Source organism: Leuciscus leuciscus (genome assembly GCF_965113295.1).
Source record: "Leuciscus leuciscus genome assembly, chromosome: 10".
Classification (NCBI taxonomy): domain Eukaryota; kingdom Metazoa; phylum Chordata; class Actinopteri; order Cypriniformes; family Leuciscidae; genus Leuciscus; species Leuciscus leuciscus.
In genome coordinates this window covers 5,487,998-5,503,879 of record NC_138734.1, presented here as the reverse complement: position 1 = coordinate 5,503,879, position 15,882 = coordinate 5,487,998, and the positions used below count along the sequence as shown (strand labels likewise).

The window sequence follows — 15,882 nt, the reverse complement described above, 5'->3', positions numbered from 1 at the left end:
TTGTATAGCACATCACAGAAAAAACATGTTTAAAATAAATAATAATAAAATGAATAACAGGTAGGCTATATTATGACCAGATTTTAATAGCTTGGTAAGATTCAGGAAAATTCATAGATTAGGCAATTTAGTCACCTGCAGTGTGTCAATAATTATGTAGGCTAATATTTTCAGTAGCCTATGTCATAATGAGTTGGAAAACGTAAGATTATTATAAGATTTCTTTTCAACCCGATCTCATGAGTAAATGTAATTATCTTAAGTGGTGTTTATATCGTATGAATTCGCACAATGCGATTTGTACGGAAACTTTATTTATTTATTTTTTATTAATGCTCGGATAACTCAGATACAGAAACGAATCATTACCAGACCTTGAGCATGCGCAGTACTCAGCACATGTGTCTCGTCACCAAAGTAACGGTGTGTTTACAGTCTTCAGTGTCGCGATGAGACTGAAACGGCTACACATACGATACTACCCACCAGGTAATATACACTTTTAAAGTTTTATATTGCATACCATTCCCGTCATGCAGTTTTGTTGAGTACCTGGTTAATTGAAAAGCTCGCTTTTATAAATAAATCTTGTTTTGTTGCTGTGCAGGAATATTCCTGGACTATGAGAAAGGTGGGAAGCTAAGGACGAAATCCATCGATCTGTTAAACTTGACTCCAGAGTAAGTAGCAGTATTATAATCAAACTAGTTGTGATAAAACAATACAATACTAAAAAATACAACTGTTCATTGTTATTTTATGTTAGCTCAGGTCAATTAAATAATATTAATAGATAAGCCTACAAGTTTTTTTTTTTTTTTTTTTTTAATTAATATTATCTACGATTAATAAATGTGTTAGAATTACTAATGTACTAATGTAAATACAAATTGAAACCTACCACTGTTTATTATTGTTTACTAATGTTAACAAAGATGTTTAAATACTCTAACAAACTAACATTAACATGATCTTATTGTAAGTGTTACCAGTATAACGTACTCGGTTACTAATGTAACTTTGGTTCCCTGAGAGATAAGGGAACGAGTATTGTGTAGCTATACGCTATGGGAAAACTCCTTTTCTCGAGAATATTGAAGCCTTTATTTTAAAAAGCAGTGCAGCTGCACAGCAAGCACATTGCAGGCTGTCTAAGCATGCTGATTGGCTGGGCTGCGGCAACTGCACGAACCTATGGCGAAGCAGCGAGGACGCACAAACCTATCAGGGCGCTACACGCCTCGCGCGTACTGAAGTGCGGCAAAATGGGCGTGGCTGCTGACTATATAAGCGGCCCATTTCGCCATAGGAATCAGGTTAAATTGACTGAAGCCGTGCTATTAGCTGATAACTTCGCTCTGACTACCTCCTGGAGCTAAAAAGCCTGAGGCTTATAGTAGAGCTAAGGTCAGAATCCAACGGGGACCAGAAATCGGGGCCTTCGAAGGAATATACTGTATATAGAGGCTTGGGCCTAACAGGGGCCAAGACCTCCTATATAGAAAGGACTCATGCCTGCAGGGCCGGCACTTCCAAATTGTAAAATTTTACAAATGTGGACGGCGAAGACCAGCCGGCCGCCGCACAAATGTCATAAATTGGTACACCACTGGACCATGCCCATGAAGAGGCCATGCTCATATGATTTATATATGACGCCACTGCCATGTTGTCTGTCCGGACCAAGACATGATGTCCTGCCAGGTGTGGGAGGAAGGTTTTTAGGGCTAGAAAGACTGCTCTCATTTCGAGGCAGTTGATACGTTGGCGCTTCTCCGAGCTCGACCAGAGGCCGGAAGCAGGCCTGCCCTTGTACAGAGCCCCCTAACCTAAGTTGGAGGCGTCCGTTGAAATCACCTTCCTCCTTGAAACCAGACCCATGCTTACACTAGACTGGTACCAGCTGGTGCCAAGCGGCCGAGCTGCATGCATGAGCCGGGACTTGGGGGTTTCAGCCAGTGCTAAAGGGGGCGCATACGTAGTAGGCGTAGCTGGAGTACTGACGACGCAGAGGCCATAAGGCCCAGTGCCCTTTGAAACATTCTGCTGCTGCTTTGAACGAAGCAGCTAGCTGTTGAATAGAGAGAGCGTGGTCTGGCATGAGCCAAGCTCTCATCTGAACAGAGTCGATAACTGTTCCCAGGTACGTTATACACTGGCTGGGGGACAGTACACTCTTGTAAAAGTTTATCCTGAGCCCAAGGCATTCTAGATGGCTGAGGAGCCAGGTTTTGTGAGTCTGTGACTCTGCCTCTGACTGGGCCAGAATGAGCCAGTCGTCGAGGTAGTTCAGAATGCTCATTCCCCACTGTCTCAGCCGCATCCATGCATTTCGTAAACGTACGGGGTGCCAGAGACAGTCCGAATGGCAGGACTGTGTATTGATAGGCCCGCCCCTCGAAGGCAAATCTCAAGAATGGCCTGTGATGGGGGGCTATTTGGATGTTAAAGTAAGCATCTTTCAGATCCACTGAGAAAAACCAATCCCTTGGGCGAATTTGCACGAGGATTTGTTTGGACCCGTTTCGATCCGCCAAACGAGAAGAGGCCGGCCGCTTCGAGGGAGGGGCGCTGGTCCGTTTTCATGAAGAGAACCGGTGACTTGCTCTCTGGAGTGAGTGAGGCACGCGGGGACGGACCCGGCGTGAGCTTGCTCGCCTCTGAGCGCTCATTCATCCTCTGACCTCGCCGTTTCTTCCTCCGAGGCTCGAGGAGGGAAGAAAACGGGAGGGCTCGAGGGGCGGGGTCGCTCTCTGACGTAACGAGAGCTAGCCGCGAGCGCAGAGCGGCATGTTCTCGCAATGAGAACAGCTGCCCTGAGTGAGTGCAGCTTCGGCGTGTTCAGCGCCGTGTCAGGAAGCACACTCACTGTGCCCGTCAGTGACATGCAGGGGAATCCCGCATGAAACACAGACCGGGCATGGCATTTGAAACAACGCCGTTTGCTCTTTTTGTGAAAAGGCTTCTATTTTGAAAGGATACTCTGCCGGATGACCACAGGGAAACGGCGAACAGCGTTGACGGCGTCGAGTTCAGGAAGCTGAGCAGGAGGCCGCATGTCGCTGAGCTGCTGCTGCAGATCGCTGCGTTCCGCTGCTGGGATGTACAACGCCAAGAGAGGCTTCTTCTCCAGAGAAATCAGCGAAGTGATGCGTCGTTTGCTGAGGGAGATTAAATCTGATTCCTATGGCGAAATGGGCCGCTTATATAGTCAGCAGCCACGCCCATTTTGGCACACTTCAGCACGCGCAAGGTGGGTAGCGCCCTGATAGGTTCGCGCGTCCTTGCTGCTTCGCCATAGGTTTGTGCAGTTGCCGCAGCCCTGCCAATCAGCGCGCTTTCACGCTGAGTGCTCGCCGTTTTTTACAGGTCGCCGAGAATTGAAGAATGTTCAACTTTGGGTAAAACGCAGCGCTCATCACTGTCACTTTTTACCCAATCGTCCAATCACAGTGGAGGAGGGGCGGGACTAATACCACACTGACCAACCGCCACATTCTGCTTGTACAACGTCAACAGATGACAACAACAAGCATAATAACGGAACAAAATAATTTAAAACAAGAGCCAGAAAAAATACGTTACATTGTATCAACATTTTAATATAGAATCAACACAGAAACAAAATATGTGTCAAATGAGATACTAGTAACACTTTTGTGGATATTCCGTATCATAACAAGCAAAGCGTCTCAACTGAAAAAAATGCTGCGCTCGTGCGCTGCCAAAACGCTCTCAAGTGCCCATAGCTAGGCGTTTTTAGCAGAGTGCCTAGTGTTTTCAGCTGGCTAAAAACGCTTTGGTGGACACACGGCCTTAGACAGCCTGCACTGTGCTCGCTGTGCAGCTGCACTGTGTTTTAAAATAAAAGCTTCAATATTCTCGAGAAAAGGAGTTTTCCCATAGCGTATAACTACGCAATACGAGTGAACCGTTCTCGAAGGGGAACTGACTTTATGTGCTAAAGGAGTGTGTATTTTCCTCCTATAGGACTGATGTGAATGAGCTGCTGTCAGACATTCGAGCAGCAGAGCCTCTCATCACCTCATCCTGTGTTGAGCAGGTGAAAGTCCTGATCTGCAAACTACAGGAGAAAGTCGGCCAAAAGGATGAACGCAAGTTCTACCTTTTCAGGGTACTAATGAATACTGACCAGTCATGCTCAAACATATTTAGGCCATGCATATTCAATCTACCTTAGATATTGTGATTCCAGGCCCCAGCTTTGAGATGCAGGGTGGGCCGAGGGATATTCCTGGTGGGCCGGAGGTGTTATGTTACCCAGATGCATTACTGTTTGAAGATTGTTTTGCTAGATTTGACTATTTTATTTCTATGACAAAAGGGGCAGGTTTTGAAAGGGACTATTAATAACACTGCTATTACTTTTTTAGTTACACTTTATTTTAGTGTAATTATAAATTTAAGTACTGAGTAGAATTAATTAACTACATATACTGGAAGGATGAGGGTTTGGTTTAGTGTTAGTTGCATGTAATCATGCCTAATTTATAGTTATTACCAAGGACACTGTTAAATAAAGTGTTATCCTATTTTTAGAAGCACAACTTATGTTTAGCTTCCTGCTCGTTTTAGAAAATGTGGTGATTAATTTTTCTTTAATTAATTACTCACCCTCATGTCGTTCCAAACCCATAAGACTTCCGTTCATCTTCAGAACACAAATGAAGATCTTTTTGATGAAATCTAAATCTGAATTTGGGCTTTTATTTACATATAAATATTCAAAATAAACATATAAACTTCTGTATATGTTCACTGATCAATGTTTATGTGAATAAAATTCTAAATTAAATCTGTTCATCATATAAAGCAATCGTGTCTCTTCAGAGAATTTGGACTAAACCGCTCAAATCATATGGATTAGTTTTATGATCTCTTTATGAACTTTTTGAAGTGTAAGAAAGCTTTTGAAGGAACAGAAAGCTCTCAGATTTCATCAAAATGATCTTCATTTGTGTTCCGAAGATGAACGAAAGTCTTACGGGTTTGGAACGACACGAGGGTAAGTAATTAATGACAGGATTTTCATTTTTGGGTGAACTAACGGTTTAATCTTCAAAATTATTCTCACATGTCAACTATTACTATTATCATTTTATGGAATATTAAGTTCTTTCATATCATTTGGGCAATAAAACAGTTAAAGAACATTATTTGTGTGTGTGTGTGTGTGTGTGTGTGTGTGCAGAATGTAATGAAAGAAACGGAACAAATTCTGTATTATAATTTAGATGATTTTTCATCAAATTTCATTCCAGTAATTTAACCGGTTATTTAGTGTTATCCAGCTTGTTATCTGATAGCATGAAAACAATTATCAGGATGAAATGATCAGGTTGTTAACAGTTTTCCATCTGATTTCATGAATTGAACATCGCACCAAATTTTGTAATAGGTTAGTATTTGGTGTTGGGCCTTTGGTGCTTTTATTCCATACCACCTCATACCACCATGCTTATATAATACATTTGAATGATTATCTGAAGACATTTGCTCTGATCAAGACCTCTTATATCGATATTACCCACAAGATGGCAGCAGAGGGAAAACTGCTGTTTTTGTAGATCAAAGGCATAGTAATTATGTTTGGAAATTACACAGTCAAGCTTATATATCTGAAATGAATTAATATGTTAAAGTGCTCCCCCCCCCGAGCATTCGTCTTCTCTGTTTTCGTCTACAGGCACTTCAGGCTCACATTTTGCCCCTGACGAATGTAGCCTTCAATAAATCAGGATCGAGGTGAGTTTATCAGCTGTGCTCACATGCCTGCTCCCCCTCTCTCCCTCTAATTCTGCCTCTCTCCCTCACTTTCCGTCTGTTTGCAGTTTTATAACCGGAAGCTATGACAGGACTTGTAAAATATGGGACACCGCATCCGGAGAGGAGCTGCACACTTTGGAGGGTCACAAGAACGTTGTGTATGCCATCGCCTTCAACAACCCTTATGGGTAACAGCACCGCTGCGTCACATTTGATCATGGCTTACTCTTAATCTCTTTTTTCTCTCTCTGTGAAGTAGAGAATAGCCCTCTCTGTCTCTTTCTGCAGGGTTAGGGCACTGCAGGGTAACTGGTGTTGTTTTTACAATGGGACCATTTGTCACTTTGAGTCATAACAGGAGCACTTTTCCTTTTTTCTCTCTTGCTCTCTATCCCCTTTCTCTCTCGCTCTCTCTTTTTCTCTCTCTCAGAGACAGGGTTGCCACAGGCTCCTTTGACAAGACCTGCAAATTGTGGAGTGCTGAAACGGGGAAGTGTTTCTACACGTTTAGAGGGCACACAGCAGAAATCGTACGTCTGCATTCTCACTTCCCTTTGCCTAAAACCCAACATCGCTGTTTTCCTGCATTCACACTAGTCTCAGCAGTTTGAGGAACTGTTCACCCAAAAATGATCATTCTGTCATCATTTACTCACCCTTGTGTTGTTTCAAACCTGTATGACTTTCTTTCCTCCAGAGATATTTTAACATCAAACCTGGCATGATGTGTCTTGATATATTTCAATGAATGTGAACTTAAAGGAGATTTAAACCATTTAATTGTCTGTTTCTCCAACAAAGGCTTTGGAGGAATATAGGAATATAGAGTACAAGTTATATCAGGTATTTTTATGATGCTTTATGTTTTTTTTTGCTGAATGTTGGCAACCAAGCATGTTCCCATTGACTTCCATTGTATTTTTTGTCCATGAAGTGGAAGTCAATGGGAACCAAAACTGTTTGGTGACCCACGTTGTTTTAAAAACATCACAGAAGAAAGAAAGTGGAATGACATAAGAGTGAGTAAATGATGACAGATAGTAGGACAGGACACCTAACACAACAACTTTAGGGGGTCTAAACTAGATTCCAAAAGACAACAGTGTAAATGGAAAGTTATGAGACTAAAGTGGACCAAAATATGATCTAATCCACTTTCAAGGTCAAATGCAAAGATCATGTTTATTTTATATATTTTAACTGAACAAATTAAAATTGTTGGTGAAATTGGTCGAGGCCTTTTAACCCATTAGACAACATATCCGACTATCTAGGCCGGGTGATCACCAATTTAAGTATGTTGAACAAACTGTGTCGAGGGGTTTGACCTGAGATGCCAAACATGGCAGAACCCTGTGTATGTATATTATGCTTTTGGAATTGATCAAACACCATTTGTCATTCTCTAATTTTCTGTGTGTGTCTACTATTAGGTGTGCCTGGCCTTTAACCCTCAGAGTACCCTGGTTGCTACGGGCAGCATGGACACCACGGCTAAATTATGGGATGTTGGGAGCGGGGAAGAGGTGTCCACATTGGCTGTACGTATTATCCTCTTGTTTTTCTGTATTGTTCATCTTAAGCTGCCGCCTATCCTCCTTTATCATTTCCCCCTCATCTGCTTTTCCCCTAAGGGATTTTTAATAATTTCTCTTTAATTCGCAGTGATCTCCAGCGATCAGTAAAAACTCACCCATGCGTATGTTTATTAATTAATTAGTCATCAAATCTTACATTACGAGCATTATGGGATTCTTCAAGCATTCCACATTGTTTAGTCTCACAGCAGCGTACCGTGCACACGGAGTGCAAACAGATGCGTCACGTGACGCGGTCTGAACCGAAGCTGTGTAGAAACGTGTGGATGGAGGGACGAGACGGAGCGTTTGGAGGTCTTTTCCTCTCCGCAGCACATGAGCAGTGTGTGTGCGTGTGTGTGTGTGCTGCGTAATTACCCCTCTTAACTCTCCAATTATTTCTCTATGAATCTAAATTATGAATAGCTCCGTGAGTTCTTACCGATGAATTGGGGAAATTAATATGATATTTCTTTGCTGAAGTGAAAAAGGGTGCCTTTCTATTCCTCTCTCCACTCACAGCATTTCTCCATTCAACACTTTCTCAGGGTCACTTCGCCGAGATCATCTCTCTCTCCTTCAACACAACGGGCGATCGGTTGGTCACAGGGTCGTTTGACCACACTGCCATTCTGTGGGACGTTCCGTCTGGCAGGTCAGTGTGTACCCCACAGTTAGTGTTTAATGCTTTAACTTCTTTTCAGACAGCATAATGGCATTTTTTTATTTCCTGTCTCTCCCAGGAAAGTTCATGTTCTCACAGGTCACCGTGGAGAGATCAGTTGTGTTCAGTTCAACTGGGACTGTTCCCTCATCGCCACGGCCTCTCTGGATAAAACATGCAAGGTTTCTGTCTCTCTTCACTCTTTGCCTCTTAAATTAAGTTTTAATTTTTAATTATTTAACCATATTTCGTTTTTCCCTTTCCAATGTTTGACGGTTGCCTCAAAAACAGCTTGATACCAAGATGCTGAATCAAATGAATTTGGTTGTTATTAGCTGGTTTTTATATATTTATGTAGCAAGGTTTCTGACATTGAAAACACAACAAATCTGGAACAAGACGTGGGCTTTTTAAGTTTTGAGTTCTGAAACGACCACAACTTTTATTTCAAAAGATAAAGGAAAATTCTATTTTTCATAATGTGACCCCTTTTTCTTGCATGTTGCATTCACTTTCATCTGTCTGTGTAACTCTCTCCCTCTGATTGTCTGTCCTAGAAGTGTGAGGGCTCTTAATTATTCAGCACAGTCTGATTTTTCTGATAAACAGTGAGACAAACTCCTCCTCATTTATACACAGTTTTACAGATTTTTAGAGTGTCAGTTAAATTGGTGTGTCTGTAGTTTATGGGAACCTATTGTGCCCCTTTTCAAAGTCTTGCCCCATAACTCGCAGTTATGGTAAGGTGTATGATTTTTCCGAAACACACTCAAAGTGGTTGACCAATCACAACACACTGGTCCAGCCGACCAATCAGAGCACATTGCTCTTTTCAGGAGGGGCTTCATAGAGACAGGGACTAAACAGAGCGTTACTGACAGACTGGGAAGAGAGGAGCTGCAATAATAATACAAAATATGTGGAAATAATGAAGCATGTAAGTAGAGCCCAAAAACCTTGATTTGTTTTTGGGCTCTACTAGAATAGGATTTCATGCTTGGATGTTCAAAAAACACATTATTTTCACATATTTTACATTATTGCAGCTCTTCTCTTCCCAGTCTATGAAGCCCCTCCTGAAAAGCGCAATGTGCTCTGATTGGTCGGTTGGACCAGTGTGTTGTGATTGGCCAACCGCTTTGAGTGTGTTTCGGAAGAATCATACTCCTTACCATAACTGTGAGTTTTAACACACTTCTATCTAACTCAGCCAGGCCTAGCCCCTTTAGAGTATGCCTTGGGCGGGAATTATTTAAATGAAGAATATTGTGATGTGTTCGTTCCCGAAAGAAAACTTAAAACTACAATGGAGGTGTTTCAGGGAGTTCAGAGAATAACTCTCTTTGCTGTGACTTTGTGCTTTGTACATTTTCAGACCTTTTTCATGCTTACACAGCAACTTTACACACTTAAGAAAGATGAATATGTCACAAAGCATAATAGGACCCTTTAAATAATAGCATTGAGATGTCTGCATGTATATGTCGGTGTTAAATTAAGAGAATGTGCAAATTCCATTGACGGGAACTATGGGTGGGACACACACTGCACCCTTCACAGTACTCACACTTGATGAGTGAGCAGGGCAAAGCGATGCCCACTTTCTTATGGAATTCACCCAAATGAATGTACAGTGTGTTTGTGAGGCTGTTTTGGTCATCATGTGGTTTTAGTGTGTTATATAACAGGTTCTGTGTGTGTTTGTGTGTGTAGGTGTGGGACGCAAACAACAGTCAGTGTTTGGCTACTCTCTTAGGTCATAATGATGAGGTGTTGGATGTGTGTTTTAACTACACTGGTCAGTTGATCGCTACGGCCTCTGCTGATGGTGAGACATCTCCATCTCCACACATCACAACCCGATTCAGTCTCACAGAATATGTGAAAAATATATATATGTTACTCTAAAATGAAAAGTAATCAAGTAATGAGAACTACTTTTTCTGGGAATGTGTGTACAAAACATCTGAATGGGCCCTTAACAAGTCTTCATTTTCTTTAGACAAAATATATGGGGATTGTGGGGTAAGATGTGTCAGCGAGTAAACTGAATCTAGCAGACCCCATAATTTGTGATGTGACCATAATTATTAAAAAAGGCTCATAGTATATACAGGTTAGTACAAATTAATGCAGAAATACTATTACCAATACTGTTAATATTATGAATAATTTTTATAGTTTCACTATATTCAATGGCTAATTTTTTTTGGTCTGTTTATGAAAAAGTTGTTTAAATACTTAATATACCATTTCTGTTTTTAGGTTAATTTACAATGTAAATCATTCATGTATTACCATATAATTCAACTTACCACTTACATGACACAGGTTGGGGTAAGTTGTGTCACTGGGCTGCTTTGTTTGAGAAGTTTCCATGGCTGTGTTATAGACGCTTTGTTCTCATTTCAGGTGACAGCAGAAATACTGAAATATAATTAGGAGTATTCATTTTACACTTCTCTTCACCTAGAGGACACCCTATTGTGTGTACATTCGAGCGTAACGGATTATTAAAGATAATCCGATTGTGTGAGCTGGGCACGTTTTCATGACATTCACCCATAACAGCTGTGGTGTTTGCGTGCAGGTACATCAAGAGTGTTCAGCGCTGAAACCTTCCAGAGTTTATGTCAATTAGAGGGTCATAATGGAGAGATATCAAAGGTAAGAAATCACATTCTCTCCATCCTCACCCTGTCACTCGAGCTTCGGACTCAATAATCCTCTCTGCTTTTCTCAAATCTCTTCACTCAGTCTCTTTCTTCATCCGCTAAGGCACTCATTTCCTTCCATTCCTGTTATTTCCTGTCTAGGTCTCTTCCTGTTTATATCCACCTGTTCTGCCCTCTTGCCTTCATCCCAGCATCCCTGCCTGTCGTTCGTCATCTTCTCAGCATATTCATACGGCCGCTTTCTTTCTTATTGCTCTCTCTTGATCTGTCTGCTCTCCTTTTCTTTGGCCTATCCCTAAACGATCTTGCCGTAATATCCGTGCTCCTTTCTTTTCCATCCCCCTCCCGACCGTCATCATCATCACCAGAATATTTCCATTTCCTGTATAAAGGTGATAACTCAAGCACGCACATACACACTTGGTTCTTCGGCGCTATAATAAAACGCCTGTCATTTCAACACAGGTCAAATTAAGTTCAGCTGTCTTTCTTCCCGACTGACACTTTCTTCCTTCTCACGTTTTTCTCCTGCACGTTGAAATAGGATGTTCTCACATGCAAAACAAAAAGTAATTGTTCCATGATGGAATATGATAACGAGCCGTCCTGATGCATTATCATAACATAAGGCAGATATATAATTTGCTTCTTATTTTCTCCCTCTCCGTAGGTGTGTTTTAATCCGCAGGGGAGCCGTGTTTTGACGGCGAGCGTGGATAAGACGGCTCGCGTGTGGTGCGTGAACACAGGAGTGTGTTTGCAGGTGCTTGAGGGACATTCTGATGAGATCTTCTCCTGCGCTTTCAACTATGAGGGAGACACCATCATTACAGGCAATTACACACACCTGCGTAACACTCATACATGCACAAAAGTAATCATACGTCAGTAATTTCAAGCCTTGTTGTCAATCTTTCCACAGGCAGTAAAGACAACACCTGCAGGATCTGGCACTGAGACCGCGGCTGAACGCTGATGTCACAGTATTCTTTGGATTAAGATATTGTGTGTCATCTTGTCACATTACCATAGTATTTCTATTCACAGAAAACATGTAGTATGTGTTGAGGATATTTTTGCTGTTATATTGTCCCTCTCTTAAAGAATATTCGGGGTTTAATACAAGTTAAACTCATTTGTGGTTTGCTATTACGGAGGCCCTAAAGGGACATGGTGGTGGAAAATATTTTGGATGGGAGAAAAAAATACTTTTTAAATCGTTTGCGTTCCCCTCGCAAAACCTATTGTGAGCTTGGACAAACACTTCCTGTTTAATGTCCCGCTGGTAGTGTTTCAGACAGCTCCGTACGTTAACAATGGAGCGTTTCATAGTGTTTGAACTTGGACTCAAATATAAAGAAATGCGGTCAGAGTTCAGGAAAGTTGGCAATATATTCACAGATTCGAACTTCACCTCTTTCCAATCATAGTAACGTAGACATCGAGCTACAACCCAATTTTCCTCAAAACAAGCTTTATAATATAAACTGGTCTCTATGAGCAGGCGGCTGAGAGACAGGCCGAAGGGACCGTCTGCAAAGTGCAAAACCCACATTTTATATTAGGAAAAATATTCAATAACTTCACTGTAACACACTGTACTGTCACCAAATTCAGTTCACACGTCACTGCTTTCCTGCTGGTTATACTACATAAAAATGCATAAATTCTATGATTGTTTATTTATGAAACCAAATCAATAACTTTACACTGTTATTAGAAGAAAAAGCTGTGGTTGTAACAAGTATGTTAGCTAGGTATAAACACCATTTGTGTAAAGAATAGACCTACTTATTTTGTATGTGCTATTACTTGCCAAGCTAAGTGTTGAAGTATGACCAGAAGGAGACCATTGATGTCTAAACTGAATTTGGTGAGGGTACACTAGTGTGTAACATTGAAGTTAATGACTATTTTGGGGTTTTGCACTTTGCTGATGGTCCCTTCGGACTTGTCTCTCAGCCGCCTGCTCATAGAGATCCACTTATATTATAAAGCTGGGTTGTTGCTCCTTGTCTACACTACTATGATTGGAAATGGGTGTTGTTTGTGTTTTAACAATGTTTAGCTCATGAGTTATTGATCCAGGAATCTGTGAATATATTGCCAACTTCACTGAAGTCTGTTAAGCACTGATCGCATTTCTTTATATTTGAGTCTATGAAACGATCCATTGTTAACGTACGGAGCTGTCTGAAACACTTCCAGCGGGAGATTGAACAGGAAGTGTTTGTCCGAGCTCACAACAGGTTTTGCGAGAGAACGCAAAAATCTTTACGAGGGAATGCAAAGTTTCTCTGGGGAACACAAAAGTTTTGCGAGAGAACACAAAAGATGTAAAAAATATTTTTTTCTCCCATCACAATTTTTTTCCACCAGCATGTCCCTTTAGGGCAGTGGTTCTCAATTCCAGTCCTCAGGACCCACTGCTCTGCACATTTTGTATGTCTCTCTTATCTGACACACTCAGTTCAGTTCATGGAGTCTCTCGTTAGGAGGACTGGAATTGAGAACCACTGCTTTAGGGGCTCTGTATGCTATGGAACCCCATGTTTGGATATATTGTGGCCACAATTCATTCCCTAGTTTTATTAATTAGTTTCCCCGTTTTATTTAAATCAGGGTCACAAATTAAGAATTTGTTCCCTCGTTTTACTATATCATGGCCACTTTGTAGTAATGCGTTCCCTTGTTGTATTAGTTAAATCAAATTCTTAATTCGTGGCCATGATATATAGGCCTATATGTTTGTCTGCATGCTGTCATTCTTTTTTCATTCTTTTTAATGCTCACAGAAATGCTCTATGGAGAATCTTTTGCTCTATAGACTTTCAGTGTAAGTGCATACTTGTCAACATATTTTTCAATATTAAGTCAGTTATTCAATTTTAAGACTTACTATATTAAATTGCAATCATTTAACCTGGAATATCTTCTCTTTAGCATGCAAGTCTATTTTTGAGTTTGTGTATGTCTGGACTTTATTCACAAACGTGTGGCTCTTCAAATAAAGACTGTTGACGTCAATCTCACCCAACGCAAATTTTATTTTGAAAAGATAAATACATTCAGGTATACCGTGACAGACTGGATACAGTTGTGTGCCTTCAACGCTGATATTAAAACACATTACTATTATGTTACTATGCGGAGAAAACCATAATGCCACCAGATTTCACATTTACACGTCAACTTTTACATGACAAAACTGTACTTACACTTTAAATATACTCTTTTTTTTGTTTATACTTTCATATTCAAATGTTTACATTAGTCTGCGGAGACTTTTGGCGCTGTAATCCTGTCTGTCTGCCTGTGTTTGCAATCGTAAAACCGAAAACTTAAATTTCCATTTGCAGCCCGAAGGTACAATAGCTCACAATCTAGACTATTTACATCTAGCCAAAATAAAATCTCTGAAATAACAGTAGTCACACAGAACTAAACATAGAATTCAGTCTCAGAGGTACAATAAAAGGACTGAACGTGTTCGCCAATGAAAACTTAAAACAACAAAGTATGTTTGGAATGGGATCTCACTATATTTCACTTGAAATACAAACATTTAAATATATATTTAAATCCCTTTGCCAGAGCTCACATATCTATTTTTCTTGATAAAAAGTCACGTTGTGCATTTGAAACGGGTTTGTCGTACAGTAAAAATCTGCAAGCTACAAAACGTCAAGGCTGATTGGTTGGTTTAAACTGTGTTCCTCTAACCAGCGCGGGTCGGTAACTGGTGGATCTAACTTTGCGTGCGCGTAAAGACAGGAACATGCTTAATTTAAAGGGAAAAATCCTCAAATCACAATCTATGCGATGTGCGAATGAGCATCTCTAGCACATATTTATGGACAAGGCATTTTCCTCCTACAGAATATCCCAGAATTCCTGTTATCTAGCAAGGACATATACAAGTGTGACAGTGATGGAGGTATCGGAATAAAAGTTTGTGTCGGCTGTAAGATGTTAATCTTAATGAGGATATCAAATGTGGGATGTGCTGGTGATTAGAGATGGCAAGTTCGGTACTTAGGAAGCCTCATGCTAAGAATTGTGGGATTGAGAGCCATGAATGTGTGTGGGCATCTTGTAAACCTTGCTAACTTTCACAGCTGAGCTCTAGAAAAATGTTCTGATGTACAGTCATGACGGTGGTTTTGGATTGGTCTGTTGAATCTAAGAGGTATATTTTTTTTTAGTCGAAAGAATTTGGTGGTGGTGGTGAGGGTGTGTTGGCGGCTCAAATGGGGATGTTTGTTGGTGTTTTCACACTGGCTCCAGACTATAAACGTGTGCTAGACGGATGTGTGGCGTCTCCAGCTTCTGGTCTGTAGATGGGTGGCGCTCTAGCGCTTGGTCTTCAATATCCAGTCAAACAGGCTGGGCACTGGCCGTCCTCTCTGCTCCAGGTCCTGGTGGAGCTGACAGAACTGAGCCACAGCGCTGAACAAGTCACCAACACGCCAAGCCTTCTGACCTGCCAACTGCACCACTCTGTGGAACTGAGAAACAAACACACGCTGTTCAGTTCTTCATGCAGACGACTGCCGAGACATCTTATCAACAGTCGGTGCAGTTTGGGGCTATTCACATAGAACACATTTGTGCACTACTTTTCCATTGTTTTTCCATGTAAACAGGCTTGTGTTTGACTGTTGCGCCTGTTACTTTTTCAGCGGAATACCTTTGGAATTAAAATAGCCCCACATCATCACATAGCCTTCACCATACCTAGAGATTGGCATGGAGTACTTTCCATAAGATCATCTCTCAATGCAAATCAAACCAGCTATTAGGCTAACTGAAATAAAACCATGCCAATCTCTAGGTATGGTGAAGGCTATGTGATGATGTGGGGCTATTTTAATTCCAAAGGCCAAGGGAACTTTATCAGGATGCATAGTATCCTGGATCCATGAAGTAACTGGCCTTTAAAAATAAAAATCTGCCTGCCTCTGTGGGAATTTAACATAGGGGTGTCCAGACTTATGCACCCTGTATTTTAAGGAAGAACATTTATTTATTTACGATACATTATTCATTCACAAAGAAAATTGGTGTCCTTAAAGGTTGGATTTTTCCTATTTTTTTTTCATTAAGGCATTAAGTTAAATTTCCAAAAGATGATTTTTGATTCCTCTTTTTAGTCAACTTTAGCATGGGTGTCTAAACG

The 15,882-nt window shown here is 41.0% G+C and overlaps 2 protein-coding genes and 1 long non-coding RNA gene across 7 annotated transcripts in view; 2 read left to right on the top strand and 1 right to left on the bottom strand.

Annotated features, from left to right (window-relative positions):
- LOC309507863 overlaps positions 1–15,882 on the top strand; it is a 469,488-nt gene that overhangs the window by 93,287 nt on the left and 360,319 nt on the right. The gene's annotated exons all lie outside the window — the stretch shown is intronic.
- On the top strand, positions 380–13,735 carry daw1 (dynein assembly factor with WDR repeat domains 1). 3 transcript variants are annotated; one of them, XR_014209243.1, is made up of 14 exons: positions 380–489; positions 608–680; positions 3,991–4,135; positions 5,708–5,766; positions 5,853–5,975; positions 6,218–6,317; positions 7,221–7,328; positions 7,913–8,019; positions 8,108–8,210; positions 9,742–9,856; positions 10,619–10,695; positions 11,374–11,536; positions 11,626–12,952; positions 13,017–13,735. XR_014209243.1 is itself a non-coding variant. In XM_082182256.1 (13 exons), exons 1-13 carry the CDS (start codon positions 450–452, stop codon positions 11,658–11,660), a joined length of 1,248 nt encoding a protein of 415 aa, XP_082038382.1. In that variant the 5' UTR covers positions 380–449; the 3' UTR covers positions 11,661–13,735. The 3 variants fall into 3 exon arrangements, 2 of the variants coding, with proteins under 2 accessions (XP_082038382.1, XP_082038381.1); XM_082182256.1 differs by having other exon boundaries at positions 11,626–13,735; XM_082182255.1 differs by lacking the exons at positions 11,626–12,952; positions 13,017–13,735 and having other exon boundaries at positions 11,374–11,619.
- Positions 13,733–15,882, bottom strand: part of sphkap (SPHK1 interactor, AKAP domain containing) — an 85,123-nt gene continuing 82,973 nt past the window's right edge. For all 3 annotated transcript variants that reach the window (XM_082182145.1, XM_082182147.1, XM_082182146.1), the window contains one exon: positions 13,733–15,211. In XM_082182145.1, the coding sequence (XP_082038271.1) occupies positions 15,056–15,211 (156 nt within the window). In that variant the 3' untranslated portion in view covers positions 13,733–15,055. The remainder of the gene's footprint in view (positions 15,212–15,882) is intronic.

Coding starts and splice junctions, on each gene's coding strand:
- daw1 (XM_082182255.1), top strand. CDS start 450: ATGAGACTGAAACGGCTACACATACGATACTACCCACCAG. Junction 490..607: donor CATACGATACTACCCACCAG/GTAATATACACT, acceptor GTTGCTGTGCAG/GAATATTCCTGGACTATGAG. Junction 5,976..6,217: donor GCCTTCAACAACCCTTATGG/GTAACAGCACCG, acceptor TCTCTCTCTCAG/AGACAGGGTTGCCACAGGCT.